The sequence below is a fragment of the Urocitellus parryii genome, chromosome 8 (genome assembly GCF_045843805.1).
Source record: "Urocitellus parryii isolate mUroPar1 chromosome 8, mUroPar1.hap1, whole genome shotgun sequence".
Taxonomy (NCBI): domain Eukaryota; kingdom Metazoa; phylum Chordata; class Mammalia; order Rodentia; family Sciuridae; genus Urocitellus; species Urocitellus parryii.
The window spans coordinates 50,462,332-50,480,389 of NC_135538.1; the positions used below are offsets into that span (position 1 = coordinate 50,462,332).

General features: G+C 36.4%; 1 protein-coding gene across 2 annotated transcripts in view; it reads left to right on the forward strand.

Annotated features, from left to right (window-relative positions):
* Window positions 1–6,376, forward strand: part of Lama4 (laminin subunit alpha 4) — a 135,171-nt gene extending 128,795 nt beyond the window's left edge. For both annotated transcript variants that reach the window (XM_026395057.2, XM_026395058.2), the window contains 4 exons: window positions 143–273; window positions 1,423–1,516; window positions 1,990–2,109; window positions 5,808–6,376. In XM_026395057.2, coding sequence (XP_026250842.2) covers window positions 143–273; window positions 1,423–1,516; window positions 1,990–2,109; window positions 5,808–5,953 — 491 coding nt within the window. In that variant the 3' untranslated portion in view covers window positions 5,954–6,376. The remainder of the gene's footprint in view (window positions 1–142; window positions 274–1,422; window positions 1,517–1,989; window positions 2,110–5,807) is intronic.
* The last annotated feature ends 11,682 nt before the right edge of the window (window positions 6,377–18,058 follow it).

Genomic DNA, 18,058 nt, shown 5'->3' on the forward strand with positions numbered 1-18,058 from the left:
GGAAAATAGCCTTTTCTTCTTACCTGTTGAGAAATGCAATGAATTTTTGAAACTAGATGTAAAAATATATAATTATAAAATCATGCCATAGTTACAAATTTTATTTTGCTGTTCTTAAGGCTTATAGTATTTCTCTCCACAGATGAGTCTTTCAACATTGGATTGAAGTTTGAAATTGCATTTGAAGTTCGTCCTAGAAGCAACTCTGGAACGCTTGTCCATGGCCACAGTGTCAATGGGGAGTACCTAAATGTCCACATGAAAAATGGGCAGGTAACATCTTTTTGAAAAATTTAACAGTCTGTCTCATTTAACCTTGCATTCTAATCTAAAGCAGATTTTTTTCACATACTTATTTTATCTTATCAATCAATAAAAACCAGAAAGCTGTAACATGAAATTTAAATGTAGGAAACATTAGAATTCACATTGATATGTTGGGATTCATCTGATTAGAACAATGTCAGGAAATTATGGCAAAGGTTTCAGGAAAAAAAGATCACCAATCACAGCACAGAGTTTTAACCAATGAATTGTCATTTTTTTTTCAGCAAATTAAAGCAAAAAAAACCCAATTATCAAAATTAACAACACAAAAACATCTATCTTCCTGAATATTTATAAATGTTTATCAGATAATATACATCAAAGATACATGTATATATATCTAGACATATGTATTATTCTGTTACTATAAATTTTTAATTGTTACAATTAAACTCCACTTTCACCCTTAAATACCACTTAAAACACTACTAAAATACTACTTATGAAGGTATTCAAATAAATATTAAGGAAAAGATATATTTATATTATGCCTCTCGAACTTAATGTAACTGATTTTTATTTGGATTCTAGTATATTTTATTAAACCATATAAAAATAGAATTTCTCCAGATATGGTATTTACTACCATATCAATAATCAGGGATTATTCAAGATGCTTTATATGGATTTACCCATTTAATCCTCCCAATATCTCTAGGCTGTAGGTAATATTATCACTCTTATTTTACAAAGAGAAAACCGATGCAGACAGTAAGTTAGATGGGAGTCAGGCAGTCTGGCTTCAAGGCCCATGATCTTCAACAATATTTTGAACTTCTTTGTATAACACATTCTATCTTGAGAAATTAAAGGAATTTATTCAATTGCATTTCCTGTCATTCCTCTCTTCCCATCTTTTCTCCCTTGTGATTATTTTGCTGCCTCTCCATGGAGCACTCCCAGTTTAAACTATTTCTATTGCCTACCAAAGAGTGACCCCTTGTGTTCAAATTGCAAAGTTACTCATATGTGGATATTTGTTAAGAGTATTGTTTCCTTGGGTGGATTTTTGTTAAAGTATTGCTTCAAGAAATTCAGTTTTACAATGACAAGGAGAAATTAAACTAAATTATATAAGTTACCTCTCTTTTGTAGGTCATAGTGAAAGTCAACAATGGCATCAGAGACTTTTCTACCTCAGTGACACCTAAGCAGAGTCTCTGTGATGGCAGATGGCACAGAATAACAGGTGAGAAAATATAGGTGTCCTGGGTTTCCTATACAAAGATGAGCCTGCACACCCACCTGAGAAATGATGGCCTGGCAGAATTTATGTGATATGCATGATGATGACGGATGATAATCTAAACGTAACCAAGAGAAGTGTTATTATATTAAAATGTGTATATTGAATACACATGTGATTTGAAATATAAATGCTGCCAAAATAGTGGAGTTGTTTACATAATGAGTAACTTATGAAGCAAAAAAGTAGCACAAGAGTATCCTAAATATTTTCCCTTTTGAAGGAAAATGTTAGTGATTGCTCAGTTAGACATTGTTAGACTTAATATATTGACATCTGATATAGGAGAAAGTGTAGGTTTTTATTCTGGAATAAATAAAAGTCATTGTTGTGATAAATTATTCTCTTCATGTGAAAATTAATCACTCTAGTTCCATTTATGACCAGTCTTTGCCCAATATTTCACTGTATTTCAGTTATTAGAGATTCAAATGTGGTTCAGCTGGATGTTGACTCTGAAGTGAACCATGTGGTTGGACCCCTGAATCCAAAACCAGTTGATCACAGGGAGCCTGTGTTTGTTGGAGGTGTTCCAGGTAAGCATTGTTTAAAACAAATAAGTTTCCAAATCAAAAAATAGTAAGTTCTTATGATTTTCATTATGATATTAAGAAGTAAGCCATGTGTTTTCATAATTCACCTAATAACTCAAAGGATTTTATGTCCTCTAATAGGAAAAGCAAACAGAAAATTGTGATTTCTTATCCAAGAAGCACATAAGAACTGGTGTTATAGCCAACAGATATTACTCACATCTTGATGTATTTGCTTATTTTTTGTCTCCTTTTACATATCCTATCTATACACAAACACACATTGAACCATTCTATTTTATCCCTAACACCAAAAAAAAAAAAGCTCTCATTTTCTAATACTGCTCTAAGATCTGAAAACCGTGAGGATTAAAATTTTGCTATTAATTGTTCCCCTTCTATAAAAGGAAAAAATGTGAAGTACCCCACCCCACCCCATCCAAGATTAGTCTAAATTGTGAAAACAGCTGCAGACCATAAGTTATGTTGTTCTTGTTCCCTAGGAGAGGTTCCCAGCTGCAATTCTATAAACATCATCATTAGCATCACCTTGTCTTCTGCCAAGAATGGCATATAATACAGGACAGTGATAAAAGGATACTTATACCACTCCCCCCTACACAATCGTTTTAAACCTCTAGAGCAGGGACCATATCCTTATGTTGAATGTGATTGTTGTTTTTACACATTTCACTGCCTTGAAAAGACTGAAAGCTGTGAGGAATAGAATATATATATATATATATATAATTTCTGCATCTGGAATTTGGTGGAGATTTTAATAGTCTCCTAACTAGATTATCTTAGATTTACCTACATCAAGACATCCAAAAGAATGAAAAAGCATAGATCAAATAAAGCCTCTCAACTTGGGTCCCCAAAATAGTAGTAATTAAGTACTCCTCTCCTTTGTAATGCAAATATTTCAATGGTCAGTTTTAACAATGATAGTAAATCAGGGATCAAAAGAAATACTTAAGACCCTCACAAAGCAACCTTTCCTTTCTTTCACTTCCCTACCCACCTCCCATTGCCATTCCCTAGTTCTGTTGTCCAGTTCCTGGCTTTGGTTCTGAAAGGAATTCAGCAAAGGTCTCTACTTCACTTCATGCAGATGGAGTGTGAAAAATGTCTCACATCCTTCCTTATATTTCTGAGTATTGCTTCCTTCCTAAAAATTACAATGTAGTTTAAAATACGTCACAGGTTTCTAAGGGTCCACAGGATCAAATTCAGAATAACAAGCAAGGTCCCTGATCATCTGTCCCCACCTTCCACCTACCTCTGGGATCTCCCCATACCTTCTGGAACTTGAAGTTTCCTAAATTTTCAATGGTGCTCTCTTAGCTCCAGGCTTTTACACAAGTATACAGGGCTACAGTTTCTGAAAAATATTCTTTTTTTCTTCCTCTAGTAACTTTATAGAGAACAGCTTCTCCCACTCCCCGCCCCCAACCTAATTCCTTACTGACCCCTTTAGGATTCAGCTTGGGCTTTTATTTGCACATGCCCATCTCCTGAGGATGTTTATGCATACCAGTGTTGTAGCATTATCAGAAAATGCTGTCAAAGCTAAACAGTACACCCCTTGCTGCCAAGGACCATGACTTCACTCAACATAGAGCCTTATGGAGGGTCTAATAAGCACTGTGCTAGGCCCCCAGGATGTGGCTTTCATCCTGGAAGTTACAGTATTTGTTCTTCCCTCCGTACCCCAAGTGCTTACCCATCATTCAAACAAATATTTCTCTTTGATTTTTGTTGGTTTGTTTTTACAATCTGATCCTAGCATCCATCACACACTGCTTCCATTAAGTTCTACAGACTAGGTGGACAACATGTACCTAACATCAAATTCAGCCTGTCCAAAACAAAATAGCAAATTTTAGCTAATGAGCCAACACACAGGAACTAGCAGGGTAGGGTGTTCTAACCACCAGCCCACTGCCACATTGCAGCTTTTAATTCTATCTAGGAAACATGCCAGCAAGCATAGAACAAAAGCAATTATAATTTAAGCTGAATGTAATTAATTATATCATTTGAGCTATTCCATATTAATTCTATCGAAATCACATCAGAAACCAGGGCATTAATAAAACCCCTATGTACCCTGAATTCTCTTGGAATCCCAGTCAGTCATACCACTCAGAACTCTGCTGACTCATTATTTCTACCACCAAAAAAATAATGAATAAAATTCATAAAACTTCTATACAAAAAGAGTCAACTTCATTGTATGATAATTTAAAAATTAAAGTTGAAAATTAGAAAAAACTTTAATGGAGCCCACACATGGATCTAACCATTCACTTTTCTTTTATGAATTCTTCTTTATAATATAGTCATGGGAAACTGAAAATGTTCCCTCTTAAAAACATGCATTGACTTTATCAATCAATTACTTAGGGTCCTGAGGAACCTTTATGTCACTACTTACAATTAATTGTGTGATATGTTATGCAAACCATAATTGCTGTATCAATTATTTTTTCCACATGATTTCTTCCATGAACCAAAGGGTGGAAAACGTGGGCAGAATCAAAACCCAAGTTCTAAATATAGTCTACAATGTGGGCCAAAGCATTAGATGTTTCTACTCCTTATAATCTTTCCTATTCACTCATTTTTATTCTGATGAAATATAAAAAGCAGACTTGAAGAATATATTTTTTTCATACTAATCTTGAGGCAAATAAAGGGAACTGATCTCTCAGGCCCCTTCCAAATCTAAAACTCAATGATTATCATTCTAAATATGAAATGCTATTTCTGTGATTTATTTTCAGTACACAACTTCTGCACATTATAACTCTTCATTGCTTAGAAAATTTATTACAGCTGCTTGATGTTTAATTTGCTGACCTATTTTATGTTCTTTCCCAAGTTACTGATTTCTAAGTTTTTTTCATCTTTTATCTGTTACTTCTCACATAGTTGTTTGTACCTAAGAAGCTTTGACTAAATAGATTTTAATTTTGTGATACTTCTAAGCTCTCTAAATTGCTTTATATTATATTGGTATCATCCCAACACATTTAACCATGTCTGTACAATTAATAAACATAGGCTTCTTCTATGTCTAATTAAGATAAGGAGAGAGAGTCCGCCTGGCATACCACAGGGCACCTGTGCTCACACAAAGACTAGGCTAGTTATCACTACCCTATTTATAGTTCTTAAGCCCTGAACTCAGGAAAATTAAATTTTAGTTTATTTGAATTCATTATTTTCTCATTATATTTCATGAGCTTGGCAAAAAATAGTTCGAAGATGAAGAGTAATGAGATGAATTAACATTATGTCCCAAAGTAGTGTGGAATCTAAAATTTCTTTCCCCCTTCTCAACAAAGCAGAGAAAATAATTGAAGCCCAGGTGAAATTAACTCTAAAAAGCATAGGTAGATTATGAAAATTCACAGCTGAAGCTTTGTGTAAATGGTAAATTTTCACCTTGGAAGATAGCTACAATATACAGAAATTTGATTACGGAAAGCCAGGCAAAACAATAAAATTACCATAATGTTCATATTACTTCAGAAGCAGATGATGTTCCTAAGAGTCAATCCTAACTATATTCCATTTTTAACATACAAATCATTTTGATGATATGAGCAATTATTATTTTTATCCTCTACCAGGAAGTTATAATTGGGCTTGGAATACCTCCATTGCAAATTTTGCTTTCTTTCTCTTTTCAGAGTCACTACTGACACCACGCTTGGCCCCCGGAAAACCCTTCACAGGCTGCATCCGCCACTTTGTGATTGATGGGCGCCCAGTGAGCTTCAGTAAAGCAGCCTTGGTCAGCGGAGCTGTGAGCATCAACTCTTGTCCAGCAGCCTGACACAACCAAGCACAGTTGCCCAGCATACAGAGTTCTTTAGAGCACTGAAATAAACATAGGGCCAGCCAGGAGGACTAGCAACTTCTCCTCCCGTGGAAGCTCTCGTAGTTGAATGGAACTTAAATGAATTATCAGGGTATGGAGGCTTCTTCTCATTTGGATTCCTTCTTTGGATCCAAAATGTCTACAAAGGACGACAATTGTATGGGTAGTAAACTTGTATTGAGAGCACACATAATTCCTGCTGGTGACATGACTGTTCCTGTCTAATAAAACAGAAGAGATTCTAAATAAACACTGGCACACATTTTTAAAGTGAAGCTATATTCTCGGATTCATCATTCTTCTTTCAGGAAAGATAGCTTTCAATCTATACCAAAATATCTTTGTCCCACGCTATCTTTTTATCTTAAAAAGATTTAATAATTTGTGTATAATCTAAAATTAGATAAGATTTGCTTTTCTCCCTTTTACTTGATCTATAAACTTAAGACTACTTTAGTTTTATAGCTGCAAAATGGCAGTATAATTATTTCTAAATAAGAAAAAAATAATTAAACTAATAATTCCTTAAAAGAAAATAAAATTACATGAAGGAAGGCTCATATATTATATTATTATTACTATTATTTTGTGTTGGTATTACCAAGGACATTCATTACAACAGAGATCAACAAAAATTGTAAAATTCAACTCAAAAACATAAAAGTCCTTTTATTAAAAGTTTTTCTTCCACATGCCTGCAACACAACCAATCTTATTTCTAAAATTTTAGAATCTTTTTCCTAAGCATCTTTGTAAATAAAGCCTAGAAAAAGAAAAACAAATTGAATAGCTGCTAGAATATTAAAAATACAGAAATTGGGATAAAAAAAATTATATGTGAAAGGATAAACAACTCTAAAGTCCAAAGTCCGAATGAGAGAAGACAGGCCCCACAATCAGTAAGACAGAGTATACATAAAAGGAATAATTATTGAGGGAAATGGGTATAAATATTTTTAGGAATTACCAAAGGGAGTAAAAAAATCTCTTAGCTTGAAAGGAACAAACACACACACACACACACACACACACACCCCTATTTATATTCCCCCACTAATTTTTAATCTCAGATATATAAAGATAACTGACAATATATTTTATTTTTTTTTTACAGGGACCAAAACTGCTTTATTGTTTTCCAATAAAATAGATGTTAACACTAGAGACAAAATAGGACATTTTATAATGGTGTGAATTTTAATCCATCATGAAGATATAACAATTATAAACAGATATGCACTTAAGTCATTGCCCTAAAATACAGCAGGTAATAACTGACAGGAAAAAAAGGAAAGATCACAATTAAAAATCATCACTGGAGCTTTATAATCTCAGGTTAAATAATGGGTAGAACCATGGGGCAGAAGATGCACATGGAAGCCAGTGTGTTCTAACAAACATTTTTAAAGGAATTAACATCAAGCCTTCAGAAATCCTTATTAAAAACTAGGTTAAAATAGATTTCCTAAATGATCTAATGATACCAATATTACTCTAATAGCAAAACCAGAAAAATATACGATAGGAAATGATCAGGCTAATATACTTTATAAATCTACATGCAAAAATACTCAACCTAATGGTAGCAAAATGAATTCTACAAAAGAGAAAAAAGATTATACATCATGATCAAGTTGGACATATGTCAGTAAGGCATATCCTTACTGAACATTTGTTTATACACATAAAGACAGTAGATGTTTTATTATACTATCCATCATATTATTTTCAAGAACCAAAACCACAATATCACCTCAGTCAATGCAGAAAAGCCATTCTGACAGAATTTGACACCCTCTTATTATAAAATGATCTAAAAAACTAGGAGTAGGGGAACTTCTTCAAATTGATGAGTATTCTTGAAGAAAATATTAGTTAATATAATTCATTTTTGTGAATTTAAAATTTATTCTCACTATTTGTAATTCCTACCTGAAAATGAAATCCCTTTAATTTTGTGGCTTATGCTAATTAACAGGGGGAAAATGTTTTCCTTATTTCCCCATTCCCTTTATTTTGCTTTTACTTTTTCTTTTTTTTTTTTTTTTTTTTATTGGTCGTTCATAACATTACATAGTTCTTAATACATCATATTACACGGTTTGATTCAAGTGGATTATGAACTCCCACTTTTACCCCGTATACAGATTGCTGTATCACATCAGTTTCCCTTCCATTGATTGACATATTGCCTTTCTAGATTCTGATGTATTCTGCTGTCTGTCCTATTCTCTACTATCCCCCCTCCCCTCCCCTCCCCTCCCCTTTTCTCTCTCTACCCCTTCTACTGTAAATCATTTCTTCCATTTGTATTAACTTGTCTTACCCCTCCTTTCCTCTTATATGATATTTTGTATAACCCTGAGGATCGCCTTCCATTTCCATGCAATTTCCCTTCTCACTCCCTTTCCCTCCCACCTCTCATCCCTGTTTAATGTAAATCTTCTTCTCAAGCTCTTCGTCCCTACCCTGTCCTTGTTTACTCCCCTTATATCAAAGGAGTCATTTGGTATTTGTTTTTTAAAGATTGACTAGCTTCACTTAGCATAATCTGCTCTAATGCCATCCATTTCCCTCCAAATTCTATGATTTTGTCATTTTTTAATGCAGAATAATACTCCATAGTATATAAATGCCATATTTTTTTTATCCATTCATCTATTGAAGGGCATCTAGGCTGGTTCCACAGTCTTGCTATCGTGAATTGAGCTGCTATGAACATCGATGTAGCAGTGTCCCTGTAGCATGCTCTTGTTAGGGCTTTAGGGAATAGACCGAGAAGGGGAATAGCTGGGTCAAATGGTGGTTCCATTCCCAGCTTTCCGAGAAATCTCCATACTGCTTTCCAGATTGGCTGCACCAATTTACAGTCCCACCAGCAATGAACAAGAGTGCCCTTTTCCCCGCATCCTCTCCAGCACTTATTGTTGTTTGACTTCCTAATGGCTGCCAGTCTTACTGGAGTGAGATGGTATCTTAGGGTAGTTTTGATTTGCATTTCTCTGACTGCTAGCGATGGTGAGCATTTTTTCATGTACTTGTTGATTGATTGTATGTCCTCCTCTGAGAAGTGTCTGTTCAGGTCCTTGGCCCATTTATTGATTGGGTTATTTGTTATCTTATTGTCTAATTTTTTGAGTTCTTTGTATATTCTGGTTATTAGGGCTCTATCTGAAGTGTGTGGAGTAAAGATTTGTTCCCAGGATGTAGGCTCCCTGTTTATCTCTCTTATTGTTTCTTTTGCTGAGAAAAAACTTTTTAGTTTGAGTAAGTCCCATTTGTTGATTCTATTTGTTAATTCTAGCGCTATGGGTGTCCTATTGAGGAATTTGGAGCCCGATCCCACAGTGTGTAGATCATAACCAACTTTTTCTTCTATCAGATGCCGTGTCTCTGATTTAATATCAAGCTCCTTGATCCATTTTGAGTTAACTTTTGTGCACGGCGAGAGATATGGATTCAGATTCATTTTGGTGCAAATGGATTTCCAGTTTTCCCAGCACCATTTGTTGAAGATGCTATCCTTCCTCCATTGCATGCTTTTAGCCCCTTTATCAAAAATAAGATAGTTGTAGTTTTGTGGATTGGTTACTGTGTCCTCTATTCTGTACCATTGGTCCACCCTCCTGTTTTGGTACCAGTACCATGCTGTTTTTGTTACTATTGCTCTGTAGTATAGTTTGAAGTCTGGTATCGCTATACCACCTGATTCACACTTCCTGCTTAGTATTGTTTTTGCTATTCTGGGTCTTTTATTATTCCATATGAATTTCATGATTCTTTTATCAATTTCTACAAGATATGCTGTTGGGATTTTGATTGGCATTGCATTGAACTTATATAGGACTTTTGGTAATATCGCCATTTTGATGATGTTAGTTCTGCCTATCCATGAGCAGGGTATATTTTTCCATCTTCTAAGGTCTTCTTCTATGTCTTTCTTTAGGGTTCTGTAATTTTCATTGTATAAGTCTTTCACCTCTTTTGTTAGGTTGATTCCCAAGTATTTTATTTTTTGGGGGGATATTGTGAATGGAGTAGTTGTCCTCATTTCCGTTTCAGAGGATTTGTCGCTGATATACAGGAATGCCTTAGATTTATGCGTGTTGATCTTATATCCTGCCACTTTGCTGAATTCATTTATTAGCTCTAATAGCATCTTTGTAGACCCTTTTGGATCTGCTAGGTATAGAATCATATCATCTGCAAATAGTGATAATTTAAGTTCTTCTTTTCCTATTTTTATGCCTTTAATTTCTTTCGTCTGCCTAATTGCTCTGGCTAGTGTTTCGAGGACTATGTTGAACAGAAGTGGTGAGAGAGGGCATCCCTGTCTTGTACCAGATCTTAGAGGGAATGCCTTCAATTTTTCTCCATTCAGAATGATGCTGGCCTGTGGCTTATCATAGATTGCTTTTACAATGTTGAGGTATGATCCCGTTATCCCTAATTTTTCTAGAGTTTTGAACATAAAGGGATGCTGTACTTTGTCGAATGCTTTTTCTGCATCTATCGAGATGATCATATGGTTCTTATTTTTCAGTCTATTGATGTGGTGGATAACATTTATTGATTTCCGTATATTGAACCAACCTTGCATACCAGGGATGAATCCTACTTGATCATGGTGTATAATTTTTTTGATATGTATTTGAATCCGATTCGCCAGAATTTTATTGAGGATTTTTGCATCAAGGTTCATTAGAGATATTGGTCTGTAGTTTTCTTTCTTTGAGGTGTCTTTGTCTGGTTTCGGAATCAGGGTGATGTTGGCCTCGTAGAATGAATTTGGAAGTTCTCCCTCTTTTTCTATTTCCTGAAATAGCTTGAAAAGTATTGGTGTTAGTTCCTCTTTAAAGGTTTTGTAAAACTCTGCTGTATACCCGTCCGGTCCTGGGCTTTTCTTAGTTGGTAATCTTTTGATGGTTTCTTCTATTTCCTCTATTGTTATTGGTCTGTTTAGGTTGTCTATATCCTCCTGACTCAATCTGGGCAGTTCATAAGACTTAAGGAATTTATCTATGCCTTCACTATCTTCTATTTTATTGGAGTATAAGGATTCAAAATAATTTCTGATTATCTTCTGTATTTCTGAAGTGTCTGTTGTGATATTGCCTTTTTCATCCCGTATGCTAGTAATTTGGGTACTCTCTCTTCTTCTCTTTGTTAGCATGGCCAAGGGTCTGTCAATTTTATTTATTTTTTCAAAGAACCAACTTTTAGTTTTGTCAATTTTTTCAATTGTTTCTTTTGTTTCAATTTCATTAATTTCAGCTCTGATTTTAATAATTTCTTGCCTTCTACTTCTTTTGCTGTTGTTTTGCTCTTCTTTTTCTAGGATTTTGAGATGAAGTATGAGATCATTTATTTGTTGGTTTTTTCTTTTTTTGAGGAATGAACTCCAAGCAATGAATTTTCCTCTTAGAACTGCTTTCAATGTGTCCCATAGGTTCCGATATGTTGTGTCTGTGTTTTCATTTAACTCTAGGAATTTTTTAATTTCCTCCTTGATGTCTTCTAAAACCCATTGATCATTCAGCAACCTATTGTTCATTCTCCAAGTGATGCTTGATTTTTCCTTCCTACTTTTATCATTGAATTTCAGTTTCATTCCATTGTGATCAGATAAGATGCATGGTGTTATCTCTACCCCTTTATATTGTCTAAGAGTTGCCCTGTGACATAATATATGGTCTATTTTTGAGAAGGTTCCATGTGCTGCTGAGAAAAAAGTGTAACTACTTGATGTTGGGTGGTATAGTCTATATATGTCAATTAAGTCTAGATTGTTAATTGTGTTATTGAGTTCTATAGTTTCCTTATTTAACTTTTGTTTGGAAGATCTGTCCAGTGGTGAGAGAGGTGTGTTGAAGTCTCCCATGATTATTGTATGGTAGTCTATTAGACTCTTAAACTTGAGAAGAGTTTGCTTGATGAACACAGCTGCGCCATTATTTGGGGCATATATATTTATGATTGTTATGTCTTGTTGGTGTATGGTTCCCTTGAGCAGTATGACGTGTCCTTCTTTATCCCTTTTGATTAACTTTGGTTTGAAATCTATTTTATTAGATATGAGTATGGCCACTCCTGCTTGTTTCCGCAGTCCATATGAGTGGTATGATTTTTCCCAACCTTTCACCTTCAGTCTATGAATATCTTTTCCTATCAGATGCGTCTCCTGTAGGCAGAATATTGTTGGGTCTTGTTTTGTGATCCATTCTGCTAGCCTGTGTCTCTTGATTGGTGAGTTTAAGCCATTAACATTTAGGGTTATTATTGAGATATGGTTTGTTCTTCTAGCCATATTTATTTATTGATGTTACTAAACCTGATTTGTTATCCTCTTTGACTACTTTCCCCCCTTTACTGTCCTACCTCCCAATGTTGGTTTTCAATGTTATTTTCCATTTCCTCTTCCTGTAATGTTTTGCCAAGGATTTTTTGAAGAGATGGTTTTCTAGCTGCGAATTCTTTTAACTTTTGTTTATCGTGGAAGGTTTTAATTTCATCTTCTATCCTGAAGCTTAATTTCGCCGGATACACGATTCTTGGTTGGAACCCATTTTCTTTCAGTGTTTGAAATATGTTATTCCAGGATCTTCTAGCTTTCAGAGTCTGTGTCGAGAGATCAGCTGTTATCCTGATTGGTTTACCCCTAAATGTAATCTGCTTTCTTTCTCTTGCAGCTTTTAAAATTCTCTCCTTATTCTGTATGTTGGACATCTTCATTATAATGTGTCTAGGTGTGGATCTCTTATGATTTTGCATATTCGGCGTCCTGTAGGCTTCTAGGATTTGGGATTCGTCTCATTCTTCAATTCTGGGAAGTTTTCTCGTATTATTTCACTGAATAGACTGTTTATTCCTTTGGTTTGGAGCTCTGTGCCTTCTTGTATCCCAATGACTCTTAAATTTGGTCTTTTGATATTGTCCCATATTTCTTGGATGTTCTGCTCATGGTTTCTTAGCAGACTTGCTGAGCTGTCTATGTTCTTTTCCAGTTGAAATACTTTGTCTTCATTGTCTGATGTTCTCTCTTCTAAGTGATCTACTCTGCTGGTAGTATTCTCAATTGAGTTTTTAAGTTGGTTTATTGTTTCCTGCATTTCTAGGATTTCTATTTGTTTGTTTTTTATTACCTCTATCTCCCTGTGAAATTGATCTTTTACTTCCTGGATTTGTTTGTCAATGTGATCTTTCATTGTCTGATTTTGCTGTCTCATGTCTTCCTTGAGACTCCAGATAATCTGAAGCATGTATATCCTGAACTCTTTATCTGACATTCCATCAGTTGCAGCTATTACCTCTTCTAATGTTGAGTTGACCTGCATAGCTTGTAGTCCTTTCTTTCCTTGTCTTTTCATACTGCTCGCGTTTCTTTCTGCTTGGTGCAACTGTTGTGTTTTTGAAATTTACCCCCTGGCCTGTCTTTCCAGTGGGCCGCAGGTATCTTTGCTCCCCCCGCTCCGGCACCTTGTAGCTCCCCAGTGCGCGCCACAGACTCCAGCCGCAGGGCGATTGCCTATCAGGCTATGCGCCCCTCCGTGCGGAGAAAAGGAGCTCCCGCAGTCGAACTTTGCACGATGGAAATCTGTCTGGAGCCCCTAGATTTCGCTGGAAATTGGCGGCGGTCTACTACGGGTTCGGGCGGGGCGGCCCAAGCCGCTCAGGGTGACCGCCGCTTGCAAAAGCGGTTGCTGGCTCCGGGACTTGACTTCTGCACCCGCCGCGGTGCCACCTGTGGAGCCGGTTAGCTGTGGCCGTGTGGTTAGGGACCCGGAGGGAGAAGCAGCTGCTCCCAGAGTGAGCGCTATGCCTTCCGGGGGAGCCCGGATGGCGGAGGCCCACTGCGGGTTCGGGCGGGGCGGCCCAAGCCGCTCAGGGTAACCGCCGCTTTCAAAAGCGATTGCTGGCTCCGGGACTTGACTTCAGCACCCGCCGCAGAGCCACCTGAGGAGCCGGTTATCTGTGGCCGCGTGGTTAGGGACCCGGGGGGAGAAGCAGCTGCTCCCAGAGTGAGCGCTATGCCTTCCGGGAGAGCCCGGATGGCGGAGGCCGACTGCGGGTTCGGGTGGGGCGGTCCAAGCCGCTCAGGGTGACCGCCGCTTGCAAAAACGATTGCTGGCTCCGTGTCTTGACTTCTGCACCCGCCGCGTTGCCACCTGTGGAGCCGGTTATCTGTGGCCGCGTGGTTAGGGACCAGGATGGAGAAACAGCGATAACTGACAATATTGATGAAAATAACTACATCTGTTCATAGACGACTTACTGTCAGCTACCATGATAAGCTAAACTAAACTTGTTTCCGATGTTCATCATGTTAATCCTATATGAGACAACATTTGCAGCTCAGGTCACCAATCCACTGACATTCAGCTAGACCTAGGATCCAGGGTTCAAAACAAGGCTGCCTGCCTCCAGCAGCTGTATGACTGCCCCCTTACTTCCCTGCAAGAGGAAGGAAGAATGCTTCCCTTCTAAGGTGAAAGAAGCTTTTATTTCCTTTTAGTTAAGCTAACATGTCAGTACTTCACACAGTAAAAATATAGGTTAAGTGCTCATAGTCATTTTGACCAATCATTTGTAGCTCCTGTCAGTTCAGTGTCCCTTCAAAATGAAGAGGCCCTTAGATACCCTTGGCTTGAAGAATATTTGGGCCTGTGTTCCCCCCTCTTCCTTTCATGGCCAAAACTCCCTGGACAAGAAGAGAATCATCCTGTGGCTTCCCAGTTACGCCCATTTCATACACTAAGATATTTTTAAATGTAAACTTCCAGTTTTCTTCCCATCTTGTTGCTATTATCATCATACATTATTTTTATGTTATCCTTCCTACTAATTTCCTTTAATCGCCTGTTTTAAAATGAGGAAATGGTTTATAAGTTTATATATTTTCCATTTCTTGTGCTATATCTATAGATCTAAATTTCTATCACCATTTTCTGTCTGAAAAACTTTTTTGAATCTTTTAGTACAGATCTACTAGGGATGAATTCTCTCAGCATTCATTTAGCTAAAAGTCTTGTCTATTTTCATTCTTGAAAGATACTGCAAACATATTGTCATCTTGAATATGTGTTTTCTGATGAAAAGTGTGCTCTCATTATTTTTGTTCCTCTGGTCATTTACTAATCAATTATAAGATTCTCTTTTTAATTATGGTGTATCACTGTTTTATTTTTTCCATGTTTCTTCTCCTAGAAAGGGGTTGGTTACACTGCTTGGATCTCTTAGTTTATTCTTTTCATCATATTTTGAAAACTTGCATATTATTTTTTCAAATATTTGTCTATCTTCCTCCTACCTCCTCCAGAGAAACTTTTTTATATACATGTTAAGAGTGCTTGATGATAAAACACAAGAATTCATGTGAAATAAAAATTTATGCTTTTTATTCATTCCTTTTTCTTCGTATTCCATTTTTGGATAACTTGAACAGCTATGTCTTTAAGTTCATTAGTATTTTATTTCCCATTATCTAGTGTTTTAATTCTATTCAGTGTGTATTTTTTATTTCAGATATTTTCATTTTCTAGTTCTACTTAGGTCTTTTAAAAAACCTTCCTTTTCTCTCTTCATCATTATAATGACTTCACATCTACTCAAACATATATGAGTATATTTATGGTAGTTTGTATATTAAAGCTATCATTTATCATTCTATTTTCCTACTGAATGAAGCTTCTTGTGACTATGGATTATATTTTCTTTCCATTTTTGCTTGCCCACTAATTTTTTATTAGATGCTGATCATTGTGGATTTTACATTTTTGGTGCTAGATTTTCATTGTAGTTCTTTAAATTTTGAGTTTTCCCACACTTGAATACAGTTAAAGTAATTGGAATCAGTGTTGTCTCTTCAAGTCCTGATCTGAGCATTGTTAGGGCAGGTTCAGAGCAGCTTTCCCAATCATCCCCCAAGTCCACTCCCAACCCCACTCTGATAATACTTGCTAAAGACTCAAAATCCATTTAATAAAAGAACTTTTCATCATGCTAGTTGAAACACAAATTATTTACAACCTTGTATGAATTGTATTTTTTATCACTACTCCTTTCCTGTTATTCTTTTTCCCAGTCTTGGGCAATTTCCTATCTGGGTTTTCTTTTCTTTCTTTCAGGAGTGTTACACTTTTTATCTGGCATACAATTATGTTACTTAGGCATCATCTTGATTGTCTGAAGTCTTATTTTTAAGCTTTGTTAAAGTTGGTACACTAGTCTTTAGGCTAGAGCTCATTTAGTCTTCCTATAGAGACATGACTTTTTTGAATCTCTACTCATTATCCCACATGTTCAACAAGGTCTTTTCTCTTTGGTTGGTTGTAATATGAATATTTCCCAGCTGACAGTGTAAGTTATGAGAGTTTATCATTTTATAACTTCATGGCAGTTTTTTTTTCTTTTTTAACTAATATAGTACATAGGCATCTATGTACATATAATTATAAGCTAATAGATTTTTCATTTTTAAAAAAGACCTATGTATCTCTTCAGGGACAGTAAGAAACTGAGAGAATTTTAACTGACCCTAAATCAGTCCTTTGGAGAAGACAATTTTATTGGATGGATGGTGACAGCCATGAAGAGGAAAGGAAAACAGGCTGAGTCCTGGGTACTACTGCAAGAAGAAAAATAAAACATAGAGCTGGCCTAGACCTCAAAGGTTATCCTTATCCTTTTACTAATAAAGTAAAAAGATCCATCAGAACTTTTTCAATACTGATATACAATTTCAAGATGACTCTTTGGGACTTGGGGAATAATGTGATAATGGGTCATTTTTCCTGGAAAAGATAAGGGTTAAAACCATAGCCTTGACCTCATTAATAAATTTAACCAATAATCTGAGCTCCCAAATGAAAGCAGTTAAAATACTTTGCAGATTAACCATGGACTAGGAACTTTTTTGATCTTGGGTATTCTTCCAAAAAGCACAACGCCCAGGCTCCGTTGCTCACCCAATATAATTTTTGGCAGAGCATTATCAAAAGATTATCAAGCCATAAATGAGCTAGGGTATTCAGATGAAGGGACTTAGCTAAGTATTAACCTAAATATAAACAAAGGAAGTTAACTTAAAACACATTAAGTATTTAAAATAGGCCCCACATGAGAAGAAGCAAGATGATAGATTAGGATCATCCCTCACAAAAAAATAAATTTGAACAACTATGCACATTAAAAAAAAAACTTCATTAATACCTAAGGAAACCAGATGAGACACCCTGATTTCACAAATAGTAAGAAAATTATGCATTGAAGAGAATAGAAAAGACAATTTTCACGTTACCCTCCTAACTGCTGGCAGAACAGCATGGAGAAAATCCCCCATCTACTTGGAGGAAGGAGAGGGAAGTAAGCTTAAGAATTTGCCTTGTAATCCAGCACTAGGCCACCACAGTGAAACCTAGCACCAAGCAGAACCTCTTGACTCAACACCAATATTCAGAGACAGAGCCCCTAGACCTACTTCAACTCAAGATAGGAAACCACAACTCCAGGAAGATGAGCTCAAGTTCTGGCCTATGTCACCACCAGCAAACTATGGTAGCCTTGGGCCCTGAGTAAACCTCAGCAGTAAGCTGGCCATCTGCCTGACATTGTGCTGGCCTAGCAGCCACAGGCTTTGAGTTTGACCAAGTAGTACATTGGCCATGGCAGCCAAAGGATCCTGTGGGCAGTGGTCCTCAGTATAGGGTGCTCCCTAAGACTGTAATGACTGAAGTTGTCATAGGCTCAGTGACCTGATTAGGTTGACTGATTAGTCAACTTGCCCTGAATCTCTGGACAAACTTATGGAAACTCCCAAACACACCCAAACTGTGAATTAGGTACCTATGTCAGTATGCAGATATCAACTCATGGCCAAAAGTGCCAGGATCAACCAAGGAAACATGATGGCGTCAAATGGACAGAATAAGGTACCAGTGACTGATCGTGAAGATATGGAAATGGAATTACTGCCTCACAGAGAATTCAAAATAGATGCCTTACAGAAGTTCAGGGACTTCAAGTATTTGAAACAATTAAGAAATTCATCAGAGAAATTTGTAA